Source organism: Melospiza melodia, chromosome 5, assembly GCF_035770615.1.
Source record: "Melospiza melodia melodia isolate bMelMel2 chromosome 5, bMelMel2.pri, whole genome shotgun sequence".
Lineage (NCBI taxonomy): Eukaryota > Metazoa > Chordata > Aves > Passeriformes > Passerellidae > Melospiza > Melospiza melodia.
In genome coordinates, this window is record NC_086198.1 from 76,943,466 (window position 1) to 76,960,489 (window position 17,024).

Here is a 17,024-nt window from a genome sequence, read left to right on the forward strand (position 1 = left end):
AGTATTTCATTACGTGCCTTTTCAGTCAATATTTTATTTTATTAAATCCTTTATTTTATTAAATATTGATTTATTAAGTGTGAATGTGTCAATTTTTCAAATGATTAATTTTTTTATTTAAAAAACATGAAATATATTTCCTTTTTTTTTTTTGTTTTGATGGACTGGGTTTTCTTTTTTTTTCCATATTCCCCCATTTGTCTGATTTTAAAATACCTTATTGTTTTAATATTTTTTTTCCTAACCACTTAACAGTTTTTATGCTTTTTGGGTTTATTTTTAAACTTTTTACACATAGCTTTTAACTGTGTACTCCCATATCTGCAATTTTGAAGTCTCCCATTAGGCATTTATAGGTTTCAAATTCAAAACAAAAAATGTGATGTTACTAGTTGGATTATTATTTTATTGATTGATTTGCTTATATCAAAAAAGGGGAAGAACATAGGATGAGAAACCAGGATATTAATATTTGGGACATAAAATCTGATACTGTTGTATGGCCTTCATTTCACTGGTCAGAGACATAGTGCTTTTTTAAATAAGATGAAAACCTTGTGAGAATAGAAAACAAGAAATATTTTTAAAATATTTTCTAAAATATTTTAAAGAATATTTTAAACAAGTATTTCAAAGTTTATTCTACCAAGTGATCATTAATGCCTTATTTAAAGTGGTGTACTTTTCGTAACTCTTCAATGTTTATATTTTTGTTGTTCTTACATAAATACTTAACTGCTAACATTGTTTTAAATTCTCAAGATTTATTATAGGTTTTTTTCACTAGAATTTTTTACTCCAACCATTAATTTATAATGGATTTCAAATAATCAATCTTCTTCTCTCCTTCTCCAAAGACCATCCTTCTGTTTTAGGACAATCTCTTGTTAAAATATTATTTAATTTTCAGTATCTCTTCAAGTTAAAATATGTCATTTGCTGTGGAAATTTTACACTGGTATGTATGATCTAGTTCAGAATCAGATCTGTGACCTTGTCCTGCACCACTTTTTATCTGAAGATGTAGGAGTGTCCATCAGGAACCATCTTAAACTGAGCTGGGCTCTCAGCTTGGCTCTTGGTCAGAATGAGGTGGCCTCAATTCCTTACAGAATTATGGTATCAGTTAGGCTGGAAAATACCTTTAAGATCATTGAGTCCTGCTATGTTATGCATGATGATCAAACCCTCTTTTTTAACCCCTTTTCCAGTTGCCCAGTTTTAAACCTTATTTTAATTTATTTTCTATTCAAAATCTTAAAACAGACAGCACAGTATAATAGAGAATGGTAGAATCAGTTAGGTTGGAAAACACCTCTAAGGTCATTGAGTCCAACTGTTAAGCTGGTACTGCCAACTCCACCACTAAACTGTTGGTGGTTTATATTTTATTTTATCTTTCTACAGACCAATCTGGAAAGCTGAACCATGTTATGCTTTGGGTGTGTTGTTAACAGAAGTAAAAATTTCCCCAGTGATGCAAAAACTATATAAAAAAATGTACAGAGGGTTAATCTCTGTCTAACTTCAGGTAGCTGTTTTGGGAGATGGCACTGCCACAAAGCCACCACACAGAGCTGCGATTTTCCAAGTGTGAGTTCAGAACATCTAGGTCAGAACCAGCCCTAGTCCCTTGTCTGTAGAAGAAGCATGAATTTAATTAGTTTCAGCATCTCTTGGCACATTCTAACATCCTGAAGCACTGCATGTTGCTGTTAAAATCCTCCTTCTGATGAAGACTACTATGATAATCCTTTCTTTTTTCCCCTCTCCTACACTGGCCTCTTCTAGTGAACATACCTACACTGGAGCCTGCAGCATGTCATGTCACTAAACTTCTTTTGAGTTTAGAGAGAAAGCTGTTTCCTTTAATAATAAAGAAAAATGCAGTTGCTCAGTAATAAGGTAACAGCTGTTTTGGTGTGGTCAGTTCAGTAGTGTAATTATTTCTAGGTGTTTGTAGTAGTAATGGAAAACCTTCCAATTCTGTACTTTAGAACAGAGTAGTGAGACCTGGAATATATTGATTTCCAGTAACAAACAAAATCTTCATTAGTTCTTTTATTAGACAAATGGCCTGATACTATGCTCTAACAATATGGGTTCATAAATAGAATACTATGAAAAATCTATTGAGAACATTTTAATCAGTTTTGGCATATATTATTCATTAATATGATTATGATTCAGTAGTAATAGCTGGGCTGTGATCTACTGGAGGCCTGAGAATTTAGTCCCTGTGTTGCTTTATAGGAAACTGGAAGAATGATCAATGTAGTGTTAAGAAAATGAAAAATATCTTCTTTTTTAAATCCTATAGTGCAGCATTATAGTTTAAGAAGGCTGTTTTATGCTGGGCACACTAAAGTGGTGTCAAAAACCATGTTCAGACTGGCAGTCACATAAATATTTCTGCATTTGAGAGGTCAGACTGTAAAAATTTCTATTTCCACACTACTAGCATGCTCAGATGCAAGTCATGTTTCTCAGTAAAGGAAATCCTATGTGTACTCACCAAAAGTGATGTCTAATTTTTAGTCAGGCAAGAACATAGTTAATAAAATACTAGTTTCTAAATCAAAGGCATTCTTAACATCTGTAGAATTAAAAATATACTAGTGTCTGCCTGGTTTGCAATTTCTAATCCAGTTGGCCATACCTTTTAGCACAAGATAATGAGAGAAGCTTGCTATTGCAATATTCCTTCAAATTGAAGAGAATTCAATTAAGCTATTAAGCAAAAGTATAGGGGCTTTTTCAAACTTCTTTCACTCAGTCTATGCAATAGCTAGGTAGGTGCATGCAGGGAAATGGTGAAAACTGTAAATATTGAATGTACAAATTGCTTTGATTTTTTTCTTTCATCTTTATTGATGTCAAATTGAATGCTTCCTTCTGTGGAACAGCATATTGCATGAAAGTGTTATTACTTAAGCAAGCTTGAAAAAATGCAGGTGGCCTTGTACTGCAAGACCAGAACTCATTATTTGCTGTGAAACATGTAAGAAAAAGAGATAAAACATCATCAAAAAATATCTATCTTGTTTGATGAAGATTAAGGAGGAAATAGTGTGTACTATTTCATTATTGGCATCAGTCTAGGAAATCATGTTTAGTGTTAATTAAATCTTCTGTAATATCTTTCATTTGAAAATAGAAGTGTATTAGAAATACTCATTCCTTAGATCTCACAAATATTATTCCCATTTTCTAACTGAAGGCATTGGTTAGGAGAGCAGCAGAGCTAGACAGAGAACCAGCAATGCCAACTTCTAGTCCTGTATTTAGCAGACAGAACATGGTCCTGAACCTCAAATTAATCACAAATGTGTAAGACAGGGCAAGTGTAACTCTGCAGCTCCAGGCAGCTCCTGAGTTAACTGGCAATGCAGCTGAGCTGATGGGCTGTGATGTTCAGGATGATGTGGGTGAGAAACAGAAATGTTCTTTAGCTATGATGGAGAGCTAAGCTAAAGGAGCTGGGCTGCATTCATTTGGTGAACGGGAGCATGTAGAGTTGTATCAAGTCTATTTTGCTGTCCAGAGAGAAAATTTCAGTTAATTTATATTGTTTCCACAGGTTTTTGGACATACATAAGATGGCACTTAATTCTGGTCCAAACCTGCTCCTCCTGTTTTACTTTTAGCATGGAGGTGAGGTGATCACTTGCTACAATGCTGAGAAGTTTTGAAAATCCTATTCTTTCATTCCTAAATCCTGAAAAATTTATGATGAAGTTTTTATGTATATTGTAAGTTCTTCTAAGAAAGGACTTTTCCTTACCAAATATTCAGAATATATGATGCTTTAATCCTGACTGAAGGCATGAGACTACTCTGGAACAAACAATAATCAGTCCATTGTGTTTTTATTGGACTGGTTTAATAAATGCAATTATTTTCACTTATTCAATTGATTGACTGTTTATTCATCTTTAATATTCACTGTTCTGATTTGTACCTTTTGCATGTCATTTCAATGGTTATCAGGATACTCTTGTTTTAATTAATTTACTTGAATTAGAAATTACAACTTTTCATGTAACTGTGTTCTCTTGCTACAGATGATCCTGGTCTTTTCATCTATTTCTTTTTTTGTGTCCTGTGTCCTAATTTCCTATTAAAAATATGTTAATCTGTTTCATTCTGCTTCTGACTGTGTTGTAAGTGACTAATAATTTAAGATCTATTATTAGAGCTCACCACACTGTTAGTCAATGTCACACTGTAATTTAAGGCAGTGTGAAACTATCTTAAGAAGCTGTGAAAAGTTATAAGTCATAACCATATTGATGTTTCAGCCATTTGTAAAGAATTATTTACTTGAATAACTGCTATTATTAAGAAAAAATATTAAGAAAAGTCTACAAGTGACATTTAATTTAAATCATGGAATCACAGCATGGTTTGGGTTGGAAGGGACCATAAAGACCACCTTGTTCAACCCCCTGCCATGGGCAGGGACACCTTCCACGAGACCAGATTGCTCCAAGCCCCTGCAACCTGGCTTTGAGCAATTCCAGGGATGGGGCATCCACAACTTCTCTGAGCAACCAGTTCTAGTGCCTCACCACCATCATGAGAAAGAACTTCTTCTTTATATCCAATTCAAAAAACCAAACTATATTAACAAAACGTAATCTGTCTCCACAATTTCTTGTCTTTTTCTGCAAATTAGGTTGGTTTTAAGTGATACCTTGTTATGTCATCAAATCCCTGAATGACATTTATATGGTGGCAAGCACAATTTGGGTTTACAACTATGGCCGTCATGTTTCCAGAATATAGGGAGAGGCAATTCTTAAATCCATTAATGATTTTTAAATTTTCTTTGGATGTTTATTTTGATTTTAACTTATCCATGAATGGAAAGCACTGTTAAAAATTTCTTGCATATATTATCTGATGTCTCTGAAATTTTTCAGGTTAATTGCCCAGATCCACGACGAATTGTTGTTTGAGGTAGAAGATTCTCAAATCCAGGAATTCTCAGGTAAATAAAATCTCTTCTGCTCTTTTCCTCTTAGAGAATAAAGAACTAATGTAGTGCGAAGAAGCACATTGGTTCTCACAATTAAGAAAATGTATACTAAGCAGATTTTTCTGAATGCTTTCCACCACTGGCTTGTATGTAAAATGTGATATACTCATTTGGAATTCATTAGCATGATTATTTGTATTTAGTTTTTTAATCAAGATTTCATTATCCACTGTGTGAATCCTGTAAAAGTAAATACTATTTCTTCCAAGGTTTTAGAGGGAAATAAACCAGTTTGAAGTACTTTAGATTAGGGACTGTTACATAAAGAATTATTCCATTCTTCATGTAAGATTATGCCACACTGTAATTTCTAAGTTAGTTTACTGCTTTTTTATAATAAGAAACCTTTATGATGGCACTCTCAAGATTAAGGTTAGTAAAAGTTTGTGCCTATGTTTCTATCTTCTCATCTGTCTTACTTCCAGACATTATTCCCTAAGCCAGGGTTTGTGTCAGCATCTGGTACAAATTTAGCAAGTGAGGGCATGTAGCAGGCTATTGGGTCTCTTCTCCAGTAAATTGTGGATTTATTCCTGTAGGCACCAAGCGTTTATTCACAAATGTTGACCTAGTTTGAAGCTCAACAAAATGTTTGGCTAAACCCATTAGTCAAAATATCAAAAATGATTTAAATTAACCAATACAAGAAATATCTTCCATTATAGCACAAGCATTTAATAAAAAATTAATTTCACCTTCCCGTGCTGCATTCATTTGAACAGTGCAATTTCCTATATTAGTCTCATTTCATCACTGATCCCTCTTGTGAATATTAGTTCAGAATGAGAGCATTAAAACTCTATCTAATCTAAACAAATTACCTGGGAAGTATTTCAGCTCAATATATTCAGGGCATTGTAATGAATTAAGTTAATATATTAACATTTGACCTCTAAATACAGGAATTAAAATCAGATTTAAAGTTTAAAAAATATATACAATTTATAGGAGATTGCAATATCTGTTCAGAAAATGTCTAAAAGTGACATAGTTTCAGAGTTAGGAAGTGTAGTGCATTGAAAGACATCTGTAGGACAGCATAGAAGGATTTTTATTATCTTATTTTGCATCAATTTGCATAAAGTATAGAGCTAATATTATACCCAAAATATAAAAATGATTCATGGTTGATTATACATGTAGAAAATCATAGATTCTGCCCCCATTGGGTCAAATTTAGATCTCCGTTACTAGTGTGAATTTGTAGCAAATTCAGAAAAATCAATACTTTTCAAGTATAACAGAAAAAACCTCTAGCTATCATATGAATAATAGTAATACATTATCCCAATATGGAAATATGGTGACTGGAGGCTTTTTTCTGAAAATGCAGAAGGAGTGCAATTCAAATACTCAAGTTTAGACTGTGTAGTAATTAGTTTGCTGATCTCCAGGTCTAGCTGCAGGGTGCAGAACAAACATACCTGTAAATTCCTTCTTGTGCCTCAAAGTTATAATCCTATAATTGAAGTTGCTAAGATGACCTTTAGAAAATGGACTTGGGCAGTCTTGAGGTATGAGATACCTTGGAAATTGTCATTGCACTTAGCATGGGCTGCCAAACTTGAGTGTTCAAGATGGAAGTTTGTTTCATTCTGCTGATTGAAGATTGACTTTTCAATTTGTCTCTACTTTGCCCTAAGAGCCAAAGAAAAAAAAAGGAAATTCTTCATTACAGGAACTTTCAGATATACTCCTGTCAGAACAGAAGAATGATAACTTGTCTTATTCTTTACACAAAAGAGATATGGAGATATTGATTTCCTTCCTTTTTATTCATCACTGGGAGAGCCTTACTTGGAGTACTGCATCTGGTTCTGAGCTTCCCAGACTGAAGAAAGTGCAACAAAGGGTGACAAAGATGAGGAAGGGTCTGGGGGGAGAAGGCAGGCTGAGACCTGGGACTGTTCAGCCTGGAGAAGAGAAAGCTCAGGGGATCTTGCTAATGTATATATCCTAAGGGAGTGGGCATAGAGGAAGTGGTGGTGCCCAGTGACAGCACCCAGGCAATGGGCACAAACTGAAACACAAAATGTTCCCTCAGTAGATGAGGGAACACTGTTTTACTCTCAGGGTGACTGAGCACTGGCACAAGTTGCCCTGAGAGGTTGTGGAGTCTCCATCCTTGGAGATGTAAAAAAGCCATCTGGACAAGGTCCTGGGTAACCAGCTCGAGGTGGTCCCTCTGAGCAGCAGGGCTGGACCAGGTAACCTCCAAAGGCTCCTTTCAACCTCTCTGACTGTGGTTTGCAAGTAGTTCTGCTACTGGTAGAAGAACTAATCCAAGATGTCTTAAAAGGGTCCAAAGCTGGCAATTCTTCAGTCATTAATGAGGATTTTGTTTGATCTGAATAGCAGAGAAAGTGTGAATCTGCAGTGGCATCTCACTTGCAGCCAGCAGCAGTGCTGAAGCACATCTCCCTATTGTCCCAGTCCTTGGTGGGAATGGTTTCAGTTCACATCACAGAGCAGCCTGAGAACAGTTGACCTAGATTCCTTTCAGATGAAACTAAATAGGAACACTCTTTTTCTCCTCATATTTTCCAATTATTTCAGGAGCTGCTAAGTAAGGTAACAGATTAGATATCTGAGAGTTAAACCAAAGAGGAGTCAGTAGGATGTGTGCTCTTAATTCACTTAAGTGCATTGAAAGTCCAAATAGAGTTTTCATCTCTTTACCTACAGTTCTCTCACCCTTTTTTAAAAATCCTTACTCTTTTTGTTTTTATTTGCCAATATTCTTTAGCTGTCAGCTTTGTCTTTACATATCTAATGAGCTTTTGTCCATTCAGAAACTTTAAATTACAGAATCTGCTGACTTGCAGTTTCCAGCCTGCAGTTTAATGATCCAGACAGAAATCTCAGTTGTACAGTCACAAAGCTCAGTAAAGGGAAGGACGTGGACTTGAAGCTAAAGAGCAGTGCTGGAGGGTTTAAATGGATTACACTTCAGTGCTGTGTTATTCTTCTGCATTTAATGTGATCCAAGAAGTGCTGGCCTACTATTCAGCATGTTTGCATTCTGATTCCAGTCATGCTTCTGATCTACTTTTTCAGGAAAGCATCAACAAATATATGTCTCCTTTTTCTTGCTTGTAGAATGAACATGAAACTTAAAATATTTTTAAGATTTATAAATTAAGAACATAAAGGTAAATAGTATTATTTCATAAGATCGCAATGCAGGAGATAAGCCTTCGCAGCAGCATTTCCCTGATGGAAGAGTCTCTTTTGAATTGCTTCACAACATTAAAATGTTCTTTTGCTTCTTAGACTCTCTTGAATGGCAGCTGAAAATTGCCCCAAGGAATTGTAGTATTGGCACTTTCTTTAGTTTTGCATAGGACTTCATATGTTCCCATAAGAATTTCCAGGACTTTACAATATACAGAAATCCCATTTATAGTACATTTAATAATGCACAAATTATTTGGAATATTTTGAATCTAATAAACAAGAGGACAAGAAAACAAGCAAAGAAGTGTTCTTTTTTTTCTGATGTACTTCTGCACAAAGTACTGCATGAGGTGGGTCATCTCAAGGTCTCATCTGTACTTTGGAAGAATACCTTCTTCAAAAAGAATCCATTGCCCACAGTTTTATAGTGCACATATGGCTCACTCTGAATGGACAAGGCAGAACATCATTTATTTATAATAAGGTTTTGACTGCCCAAGCTTTGACATACTTTGAAATACAATGAAGCACATAGTACTCTGAATGTTGCAATTTTCATCAATGATATGGAATATTGTTCCCTTCAATTCTCTGTTTAGGGCAAGAACATGACAGCAAAAGAGCTTTTTAAAATCCTAATTTCCTATTATAGGGTGCTTGGGAAGTTCAAATCAAAACATTTGGCAGAAATTCGTTTTGCTTGGGCAGAAGACTCTCAGCTTTACCATCAATAATCTGCCTGGTTTCTGGCCAGCTTGCCTGTCTGGCTTCCTCACATCTTGAGCTCTCCAGCAGCCCAGGAAGCAGAAAGGCAGATGATACTATGGGAATGCCAAAAACTGGATTCTTGGATCTGAGAAGGCTCAGTGCCTCTGAGTCCTGAAGTCTGTGTAATCAGGTAGTCAGTCTGTCCCCAAGTCAGACTCTGGAAGAGTATTTAGGAATGGCAGAACTCAATTTTTCATTTTGTGAGACTGTTTCTGACACTGGTGCTCCATGCTGTGTTTGAACTGCCTCTTTGGCTTTGGATTATGCTGAATGCATTACAGCTAAAAGGGGGAACACGCTTTGTGGGGAAGAAAAGTCAATTTTTAAATTTTTTTTTTATGGTCAAGGGATACCTGTAGTTACAACTGTAGAATCTGGCTTCTAATGTGTGTTCCATAAATAGCTGGTGAGTTTGAAAGGTGAACTTTGCCAGTGGCAATTACTGTGGACTCTTCTATGCCTTTCTCTCTGCTTGATTGCATCCATTAGTGATAATTAAATGAAAGACACTTGGTACTTGAAATAACATCTTTTTGTGGAAATTCATGTATTCCAGTGCTTTGTGTTCAATATCATAGTGCATTAGAGTAATTTTAAAGGGTGTTTTTTTTTAGAATTCATTTATAATTATACAGTATTGATAAAAATAAAAAATTTCTGCATCTGTTTGTATTTTTGATACATGCACAATGTAGAGCTTGAAACAATTTTTCTAATACTTAACTAGGTATAAAATATTTCAGCTCAAGTCCTTACCTTAATTTAAGAACATAGAAATGACCAGTCAAAAAAAGAAAAAAAACCAAACAAAAAAACCCCCAAACAACAAAACACAACCAAAAAGAAAAACCAAACCAACAATCAATATAAATTAAACCTATTTATGTTGGTATTAAGATCACTTGCTACCCAAAGAATAGTATCTTAGACATTTTTTTAACATCTGCCAGTGCACATTTTTGGTTCACATACAGATTACATGAAATTTCACTTTATTCTGCTGCAATTTTATGCTTACTTGATACTGAGACAACTGCATTAAAATGTGCACATGTTCAAAAGGGAACTGCAGGAACAGAAGAACAAAAGAATGAACTGGTCATCACAAGTTAGTGACATTTTCTTTCCTCTGAGGTGCCGTTTTCTAGCTTGGAAAACACTGGTGCGTAAACTAAAGATGCCTCTAGATAGCTTTCAATTTGCAAAAATTCCTGTTCCATAGATCATATGTCTGGCCAGCTTTGACATGTTTCTAGAGTCATAATTTCATAGGTGAGTGCACTTGAAAAATGTCTTCAGTTTGATAGGGACAAATAAGCTTTTGTTCCACAGCAAGCATGCGTGTCTTATCTTTGTTCCTATTCACAGCACTTTCAATAAGCATATTTATTCTGGTCAGTATCAAGAAAATCTAATGTATGGTAAAACATGTGTTAAAATTTCAGTTCCTCTGAAATCTTTTAACTTTGCTGTCACCATTTTTTTATGCACAATATTTTAGCATGTATACGTAGCTTACAAAGCATTTTAAGATGAGTATAATCAACAGCTTTCCTAATTGCTGACTATGGGTTTTGAGAGATAACTTGCAAAGATTGGGAGAACAGCATTTTACAGATGCCTTTGCAGTACATGGCTGGCTGTAAAGGAACACTTTAAAATTAATAATTTATGTGCCCTAGATATACTAGATTCTTGACTGAACAGAAATAATCATTATCCCCAAAGTCTCCAGTCTAAACCTTAGACAAGAAACAAAAAATCAAGAGTGATAGAGACAGATTTATTTAGACACTGTGGTTCTGTTTTTTAGTGACTACACTCTAAAATGTATACAAGATAAAGAAGATATAGTTGTACATATTTGATTATTTATTGTGAGCCTTGAGAAAGAGGGAAATTTTCAAGGAGATTTGAAAAAACAGTGGAAGAATCAGATATTATGTACATAGGACTAAAGGGAACCTTTCCTGTGATTACATACCCCCATGCCATATGGTCTCTTTTATAAATTATCATCTTCATATGAAAAATTACTCCCACTAAGGACTGTTCCAGAATTTTGTCTCTCCAAAACCTAGAACTTTAAATTTCCAGCCTAAATGTATTCAGCCACTATACCTATTTATTTTTGTGCAAAGACTGTAATGTATTTAAATTCTTCCTTCTTCACTGTTTACAGTCTTAGCAGACCACTGAACAGGAATGGCAATCCAGCTGCTTTTTCTTGATATTTGCAAGGGAGTGATTTCAAAAGGCTGAAATGCAGACACAACAACTTCAGATTGCTTGAAATGAATGGCTTTACTAAACTCTGGATAGAGAAAAGTCAGTGTGACATGAGAAAGAGAACAGGGACCTGAACTGACAGAAAAAAAGGAAAGAAGAAAATGAAGCAAACCATGGAGAGGTTTTTAATGGTTGTCAAAGTGAATGAAGAACCATTGGGTTTGTTCACTGATGTGGCCACTTTAATCTGTGCATTTTAAAATTAAGAGTATTTAAGAATGCAGCAGAACTCTGGTTGTGCCAGATGCCTTAGAGCAATAAGTGTGTGAACCAACAGACAAAGCTGTTGCAGTTATTGCTGCCATCATGGATCCCCTTTTGGGGATAACAGCTAAATGGGACATAACTAGTCCAGTTCAGAGGTCTAGAGAACCTGGGGGGAGTAGATCTCACTCAGTGCACAGGAGGCAGCAGCCTTTGTCATATCCCTCACTTATTTCAGCCCAGGAAGAGATGCTGCTGACTCATGCTCCATCTTTTACTGTCTGTTGGAACTCGTTTTGTCAAGAAGACCTATTCCTCTCCTTGCCCAAAGGCTCTGCTGCTGTTTATTTATCTAAAAACACAAGAAATTATAAGCTGCTCAGAGTTGAGTGTGCTCTTCCTAAGTGTCTGGTGAAACACACAGAGCTGAGTGATTCTGTGTGAGAAGTGCAGAATTCAGGTGTTATCCTCTCAAAAGTTTTGTGTAGTCATAGCTTGGAAAAAATGTTTATCCAGGACTGACTGGCAACACACTGAGCCTTCTGAAGGCATCCCACCTGGCTGGGGTGCCCCAGCATCTGCTGCATTGCTGACCTCCTGGAGCTGACAGCTTGTTGAAATTCAGAGTGGGCTTCTCAAGACAGAGGCAGTCCAACACTCCTCTATTAATAGCCATGTTGACTTGGACTGGATTACAAATGAGTAATTATTTAGGCCAGCACTTCTCCTTTCACAATCTGTGGATTGCAGTGTTTGTGTCTGCTTTTGAAAAAATGTTGTTCTGCCCCACAGTGGACCACGACGTACCCCAAATCTGACATGAAGCAAGTGTACAGGTGTAGCTGTACGTAGATGTGTCAACAAATGTCTTGGCTTCCTCAGCTCTGGCACTTGATCTGCTGATACTTTGAGTAACTGCATAGTTTGGACTTCATGAAAAGCTTATGACAGCTCGTTAGCACAGAAATCTGAGTGAGCCAGCACGGTCTGATCACTGTTCAAGCAGAAGTTGGTTATCCTCATCATTATTATCAGGCCAGCCTCAGTGTCAGTGACACGACATGAAACATTACAGATTGCTCTTCATTGCTGGCATCATTAGAAAGGTTTTGGCAGCAGCCAGAGCAACAACATCCACAGCTTCTTAGAGTTCTTGTCACCCCTTTGCCTCTAACCTCAGCTGCCAAAGAGCTGTGATGTGCAGTGAGGGATAACTTCAAAGGAAGCTGCTCAGTAGTCATGTGGGTTTGCTCTGGCAGCTCAAATCACAGCCCCTGCTTCTTCTCAGGCCTCTGAGACACAAGACCACATCCATTATTTATTCCCCCATCCTGTCAGAGCAGGGCAGGTTCTGGGGCCACCTGGTATTCCTGCTTCACTTTCACTAGCCAAAAATACCTTCCATTTTAGAAGCTGTTGATCCTCTCCTTGATTTTTATTAGAAGAGCATGTGTTGAAGCAGCAATCTTTGTCAAGCAAAACACTAATTAGCAGGACCAGTGATGGTAAATCTGATCCCAGATGATTGTTTTGGAATAATTATAGATGCATTTGCACAGTAATACAGAGCATAGTGTTATGGCATGATGAGTTGTTAAGTTACATGAATTATACTGAAGTTAATTGTTTAGAGTCCTGATAGCTCCACTACCCCACAGAGATGATTTTTTAAAAAATTTGGCTCTGATCTTTTTACTTTGAAGATTAAAATATTTTTTAAAGTTCAGATTCTTGTGGGCTTTTTTCCTAGCTTCTTTTTTAAAGTGAGTTTTATGGTTGCACAAGAAAGTTAGAAAATTAAAATATATAAAATGTCATCACACAGATAGTTATGAGAAGTGAAGTTGAACACTAAGCATTCACACATGCTCTACATACCTTTATATGAAATGTAGTAGTGCTATACTTCTTTACATATGGGCTAGATAAATTAAATAATTCTGCAAATTTTACCCAAAAATTCAATTTAAAAAAGGAAATTAAACTGTTCTCAAGAGATAAAATATCACTTTAAAATAATCTGAAAAAGTTGTAAACGATAATTTTTAATGTAGAAATGCAGGTATTATGTAACAGAATATAAAAAACTATTTTTAATATACATATATATAACAATTCTAACATGGAAAATAAAGCTGTAGGTTTTCAAATTTACCTTACAGCACTGGTAAAAACAATAATGGAGTCCCTACAGCAAACCACAGCCTTGGAAGTGCCACTGAAGGTAGGGACAGTTTTGAATTTCCATTTCTTTCTCAGGCATGCTTAGCTTTGTACATCATCATCATCATCATCATAATATTAGGAATCTAGAAACAACTATTTTGCTTTTTACTTCAATTGTTTCATTTTCATATTTGCAGTAATTGCTTTTTCAAATTACTATAAAAGTTCCAAAGGAAAATAACTGAAAGAAAGGATACTCCCTTTTGGGAAGTGAGATTGTTGTAGCAATGCACATGGTAATTTAAAAATCTATTTCGTTCCTTGCCATGGAACTTCTGTTGGGTGTGGTAGAGTGAGAAATATGTCCTTTTAATATGTGCCTGCCTTTCTAGATGTGCCAGGCATTCATTACTGCTGAAAAAATATTGCAAAAGATCTTTCTCCAGTAATTTTCAGTTATAAAATGTGTCTATTTAACATTTCTGTGTGGATGCCTAGCACACAAAGCAAACAAAATCACTGGTCATTGCTAAAGGTAGAGAACATAATCTGCCAGACCAGCATCTCTGGAATGTGAGTAGGTAACTACACAGCTTTCTATGTATTGGACCAAATGGTAATTGCATGATAAAATAATTATGTTTTTCTCTCTACAAAACTGGTACCTGTCACTGTAGCCTACTGCTCAGCTTTTGTTGCTTGGTAAAAGGCTAAAGCTCCTGGGAATCCCTAAACTTCAGTGAGCCAAAGCCCAAGGGTTTCCAGTGTGCTGACAAATGGAGTACTTGGTGTTGCCCGGTCACTCACTCAGCAGTAATACCCAACAAGATTCAGGGACAGAAACAGCTTTATTCTAATTAGTTCAGAGATGGTTGCAACATATAGATTTGCACTCATGGAAACAGCTGAAAAAGAAAACTACTTGATAATTTTTCTTGTATTTCCTCCTGCAGATCTTCTGTATCTATTGCAGAATTCCAGCCACTCTTTGAGGCTTGCAGTTACAAGACCCTTTATGGGTCCTTAGGGAGCCCATCCTTCCCACAAAAGTTGAGAAAGGATAATGAAGGGTATCCAAGATCTAAATTACTTGTTCTGGTTCCCATACTTTTTTCCCCCCTCACTGTTCACTTCACCTTTGTAAGATCTTACATTCCTGTTAACTAAATGTTAAAAGTCCAATGAGACTTTTTGGCTACACTGGGATTATAAATGTCTCACACTGATACTCCCAAGCTTTGCAAAATGCATTTCTGTAGGTTGCTTACATTGTACACCTGTGTTTGCCTTTCTTCTTTTGTTACAAATTCCTTGGGAAAAAAAGAAGCTAGAGTGTTTTTCAAGATACATTACATTGAAATATTTTTAATCTTAATTTTAATTTTAAATTTAATTTTAATTTTTAATAATAATTTTAATTACTGTATTAGATACCTGGCATTCATGCTTCTATAAGGTTCTTAAATATAATCAAGTATGGTATTACTGGTGGCATATAAAGTGAATAGCAATCATAGTCTCCTTTCCGGATAGGAAAAGTTTAAGGAGACTTTTTGGTGCCTTTTTCAGAGGAAAAATTTTCATACTTTCTCTGAGGAAGTCATGGTCATGAAATAAATATAAGCACTGTAATAGGTTTCTGGGAAAGACAAATGTTTACGTGGTTACTGAGAGTGTTCCTGGTTGCAGGGGTAGAATATCATTTTAGTGTTACATTTTTCAGACTAACCATTAACTGGCAGAAGGTTTCAATGTCCTATGGACAAATGGAACATACCTTGTTATTCACCTCTGTCTAAGGTGTTTTACTGTCACACACTGGCAAATCCTTCTCAATGCATTAAACAGATGGGTTCAAGATGTCATTCCCATGAGAACAGTAATTCTCCTTTAAACACCAACTATGCTTTAATAGGTGAAAAGAAACACATTCTTAGACAATAAATAGTTATCTGGGGCTTTCAAAGATTAGGACTTTTGGAGATACACATTTCATAACCCTTGTTTGGTCTCCTTTTCCTAAGCAAATTACTGTGGCAGTCCTGACATACTTCTGCTTGTGCATGTTAGACTACATCCATCATGGAGATACTTCAGCTTCCTCTGAAGCTTAAAAGAGAGATCAATGACAGAGGCCAGATAGAAAACATAAAGTTTGATCTCAGAGAAAAAATTGAGAGTGATCTTTAAAAAAAAGTCTGTTTTTTTGTTCATGTTGTTTACCCTTCTATACAGTAGGAAAATGTCTTTCAGGATTAGAGATGTCGAAGATGAAAAGATTTTTGTGAAATGCTCCTGCTCCCCTTCAGCAGACTTACTTCAACTAAATATGTATTATGTGCACCCTTATGTATGAATATTATTTCTTAATACAGAGACAAAATGTCACTAAAGTAGAGCACACATATAGTCTTAATGGGGAGAGATCTCTTTTTCTTCTTTGAGGTAAAGGATGTTTTATCTTTGAAGTAGCTTTTTTTTCCCAAAATATAGTCCATGCTAATGAGGCAGCTTTCATGTCAACAAATCTACTGTGTACAACAGCACTAGGCACTGCAAAACAAACTGAAATTAAGCCAAAGCAACAATAAAAATACCCCAGAACTTGAAAAGTGGGGGGTAAAAAACCCTAGTATCTTTATGCATTGCTGACAAAGTTGCTGATGATAAACATCAAAATCATCATTTGTAGCTCTTTTAAAAGCATGAGATGAATTTTGCTTTAGTGTATTCATTGCAATTCAGTAACACGTATTTGCAATTTGAAAACTAAAGGTTAGTTTAAATTGTTAAGGTATTTTTATCAGAATTGTAGCAATAATTGAGTATTAATACAAATGAAGAGCATTTCACACTGGATAGACATGGAATCTGGAGCAGTATTACATCCAAAGGGAAAAGCAAAAAGAGTAATTGTGCTATATGTGATGTGTTTATTTGTTTAAATTTTTATTTTTTTCCCTGACAGGTTCCCTTGAAAGTGATTCTCACCACTGGGAAATCATGGGGGTGTATGACAGAATTGGAGGAGATGTAAAGCAGTCATTGGGGATGTTATTCAGTACCCAAACACCTCATTGGCCTGTGCTGATTCCTGGCTGAATCACTAGGCAACAGCGCTGCTGGATCTTTCATAAGCACCTAATACTCTGCATGTGAATTTTTTTACTTCATTTTGTCTGTAGCCCTAGGCAACAGCAGTGAGATAAAACTGGTTTTTACCAGTTCATTGTGTTTCCTTTAGCCAAGGTATCCAGCAGGGAGCTGCTTTTGTTCACAGCTAAATTACTACATGTAAGAAATGAAACAAGACAGTATTAACCCTTTGGGAGCATCACAAATATATTTGAGTTACACAGATGTTTAGACTTTAATGTTA

The 17,024-nt window shown here is 35.8% G+C and overlaps 1 protein-coding gene across 1 annotated transcript in view; it reads left to right on the top strand.

Annotated features, from left to right (window-relative positions):
- Positions 1–16,682, top strand: part of POLN (DNA polymerase nu) — an 87,439-nt gene extending 70,757 nt beyond the window's left edge. Inside the window, exons 23-25 of the mRNA XM_063158098.1 lie at positions 4,926–4,993; positions 13,642–13,703; positions 16,614–16,682. Coding sequence (XP_063014168.1) covers positions 4,926–4,993; positions 13,642–13,703; positions 16,614–16,682 — 199 coding nt within the window. The remainder of the gene's footprint in view (positions 1–4,925; positions 4,994–13,641; positions 13,704–16,613) is intronic.
- The last annotated feature ends 342 nt before the right edge of the window (positions 16,683–17,024 follow it).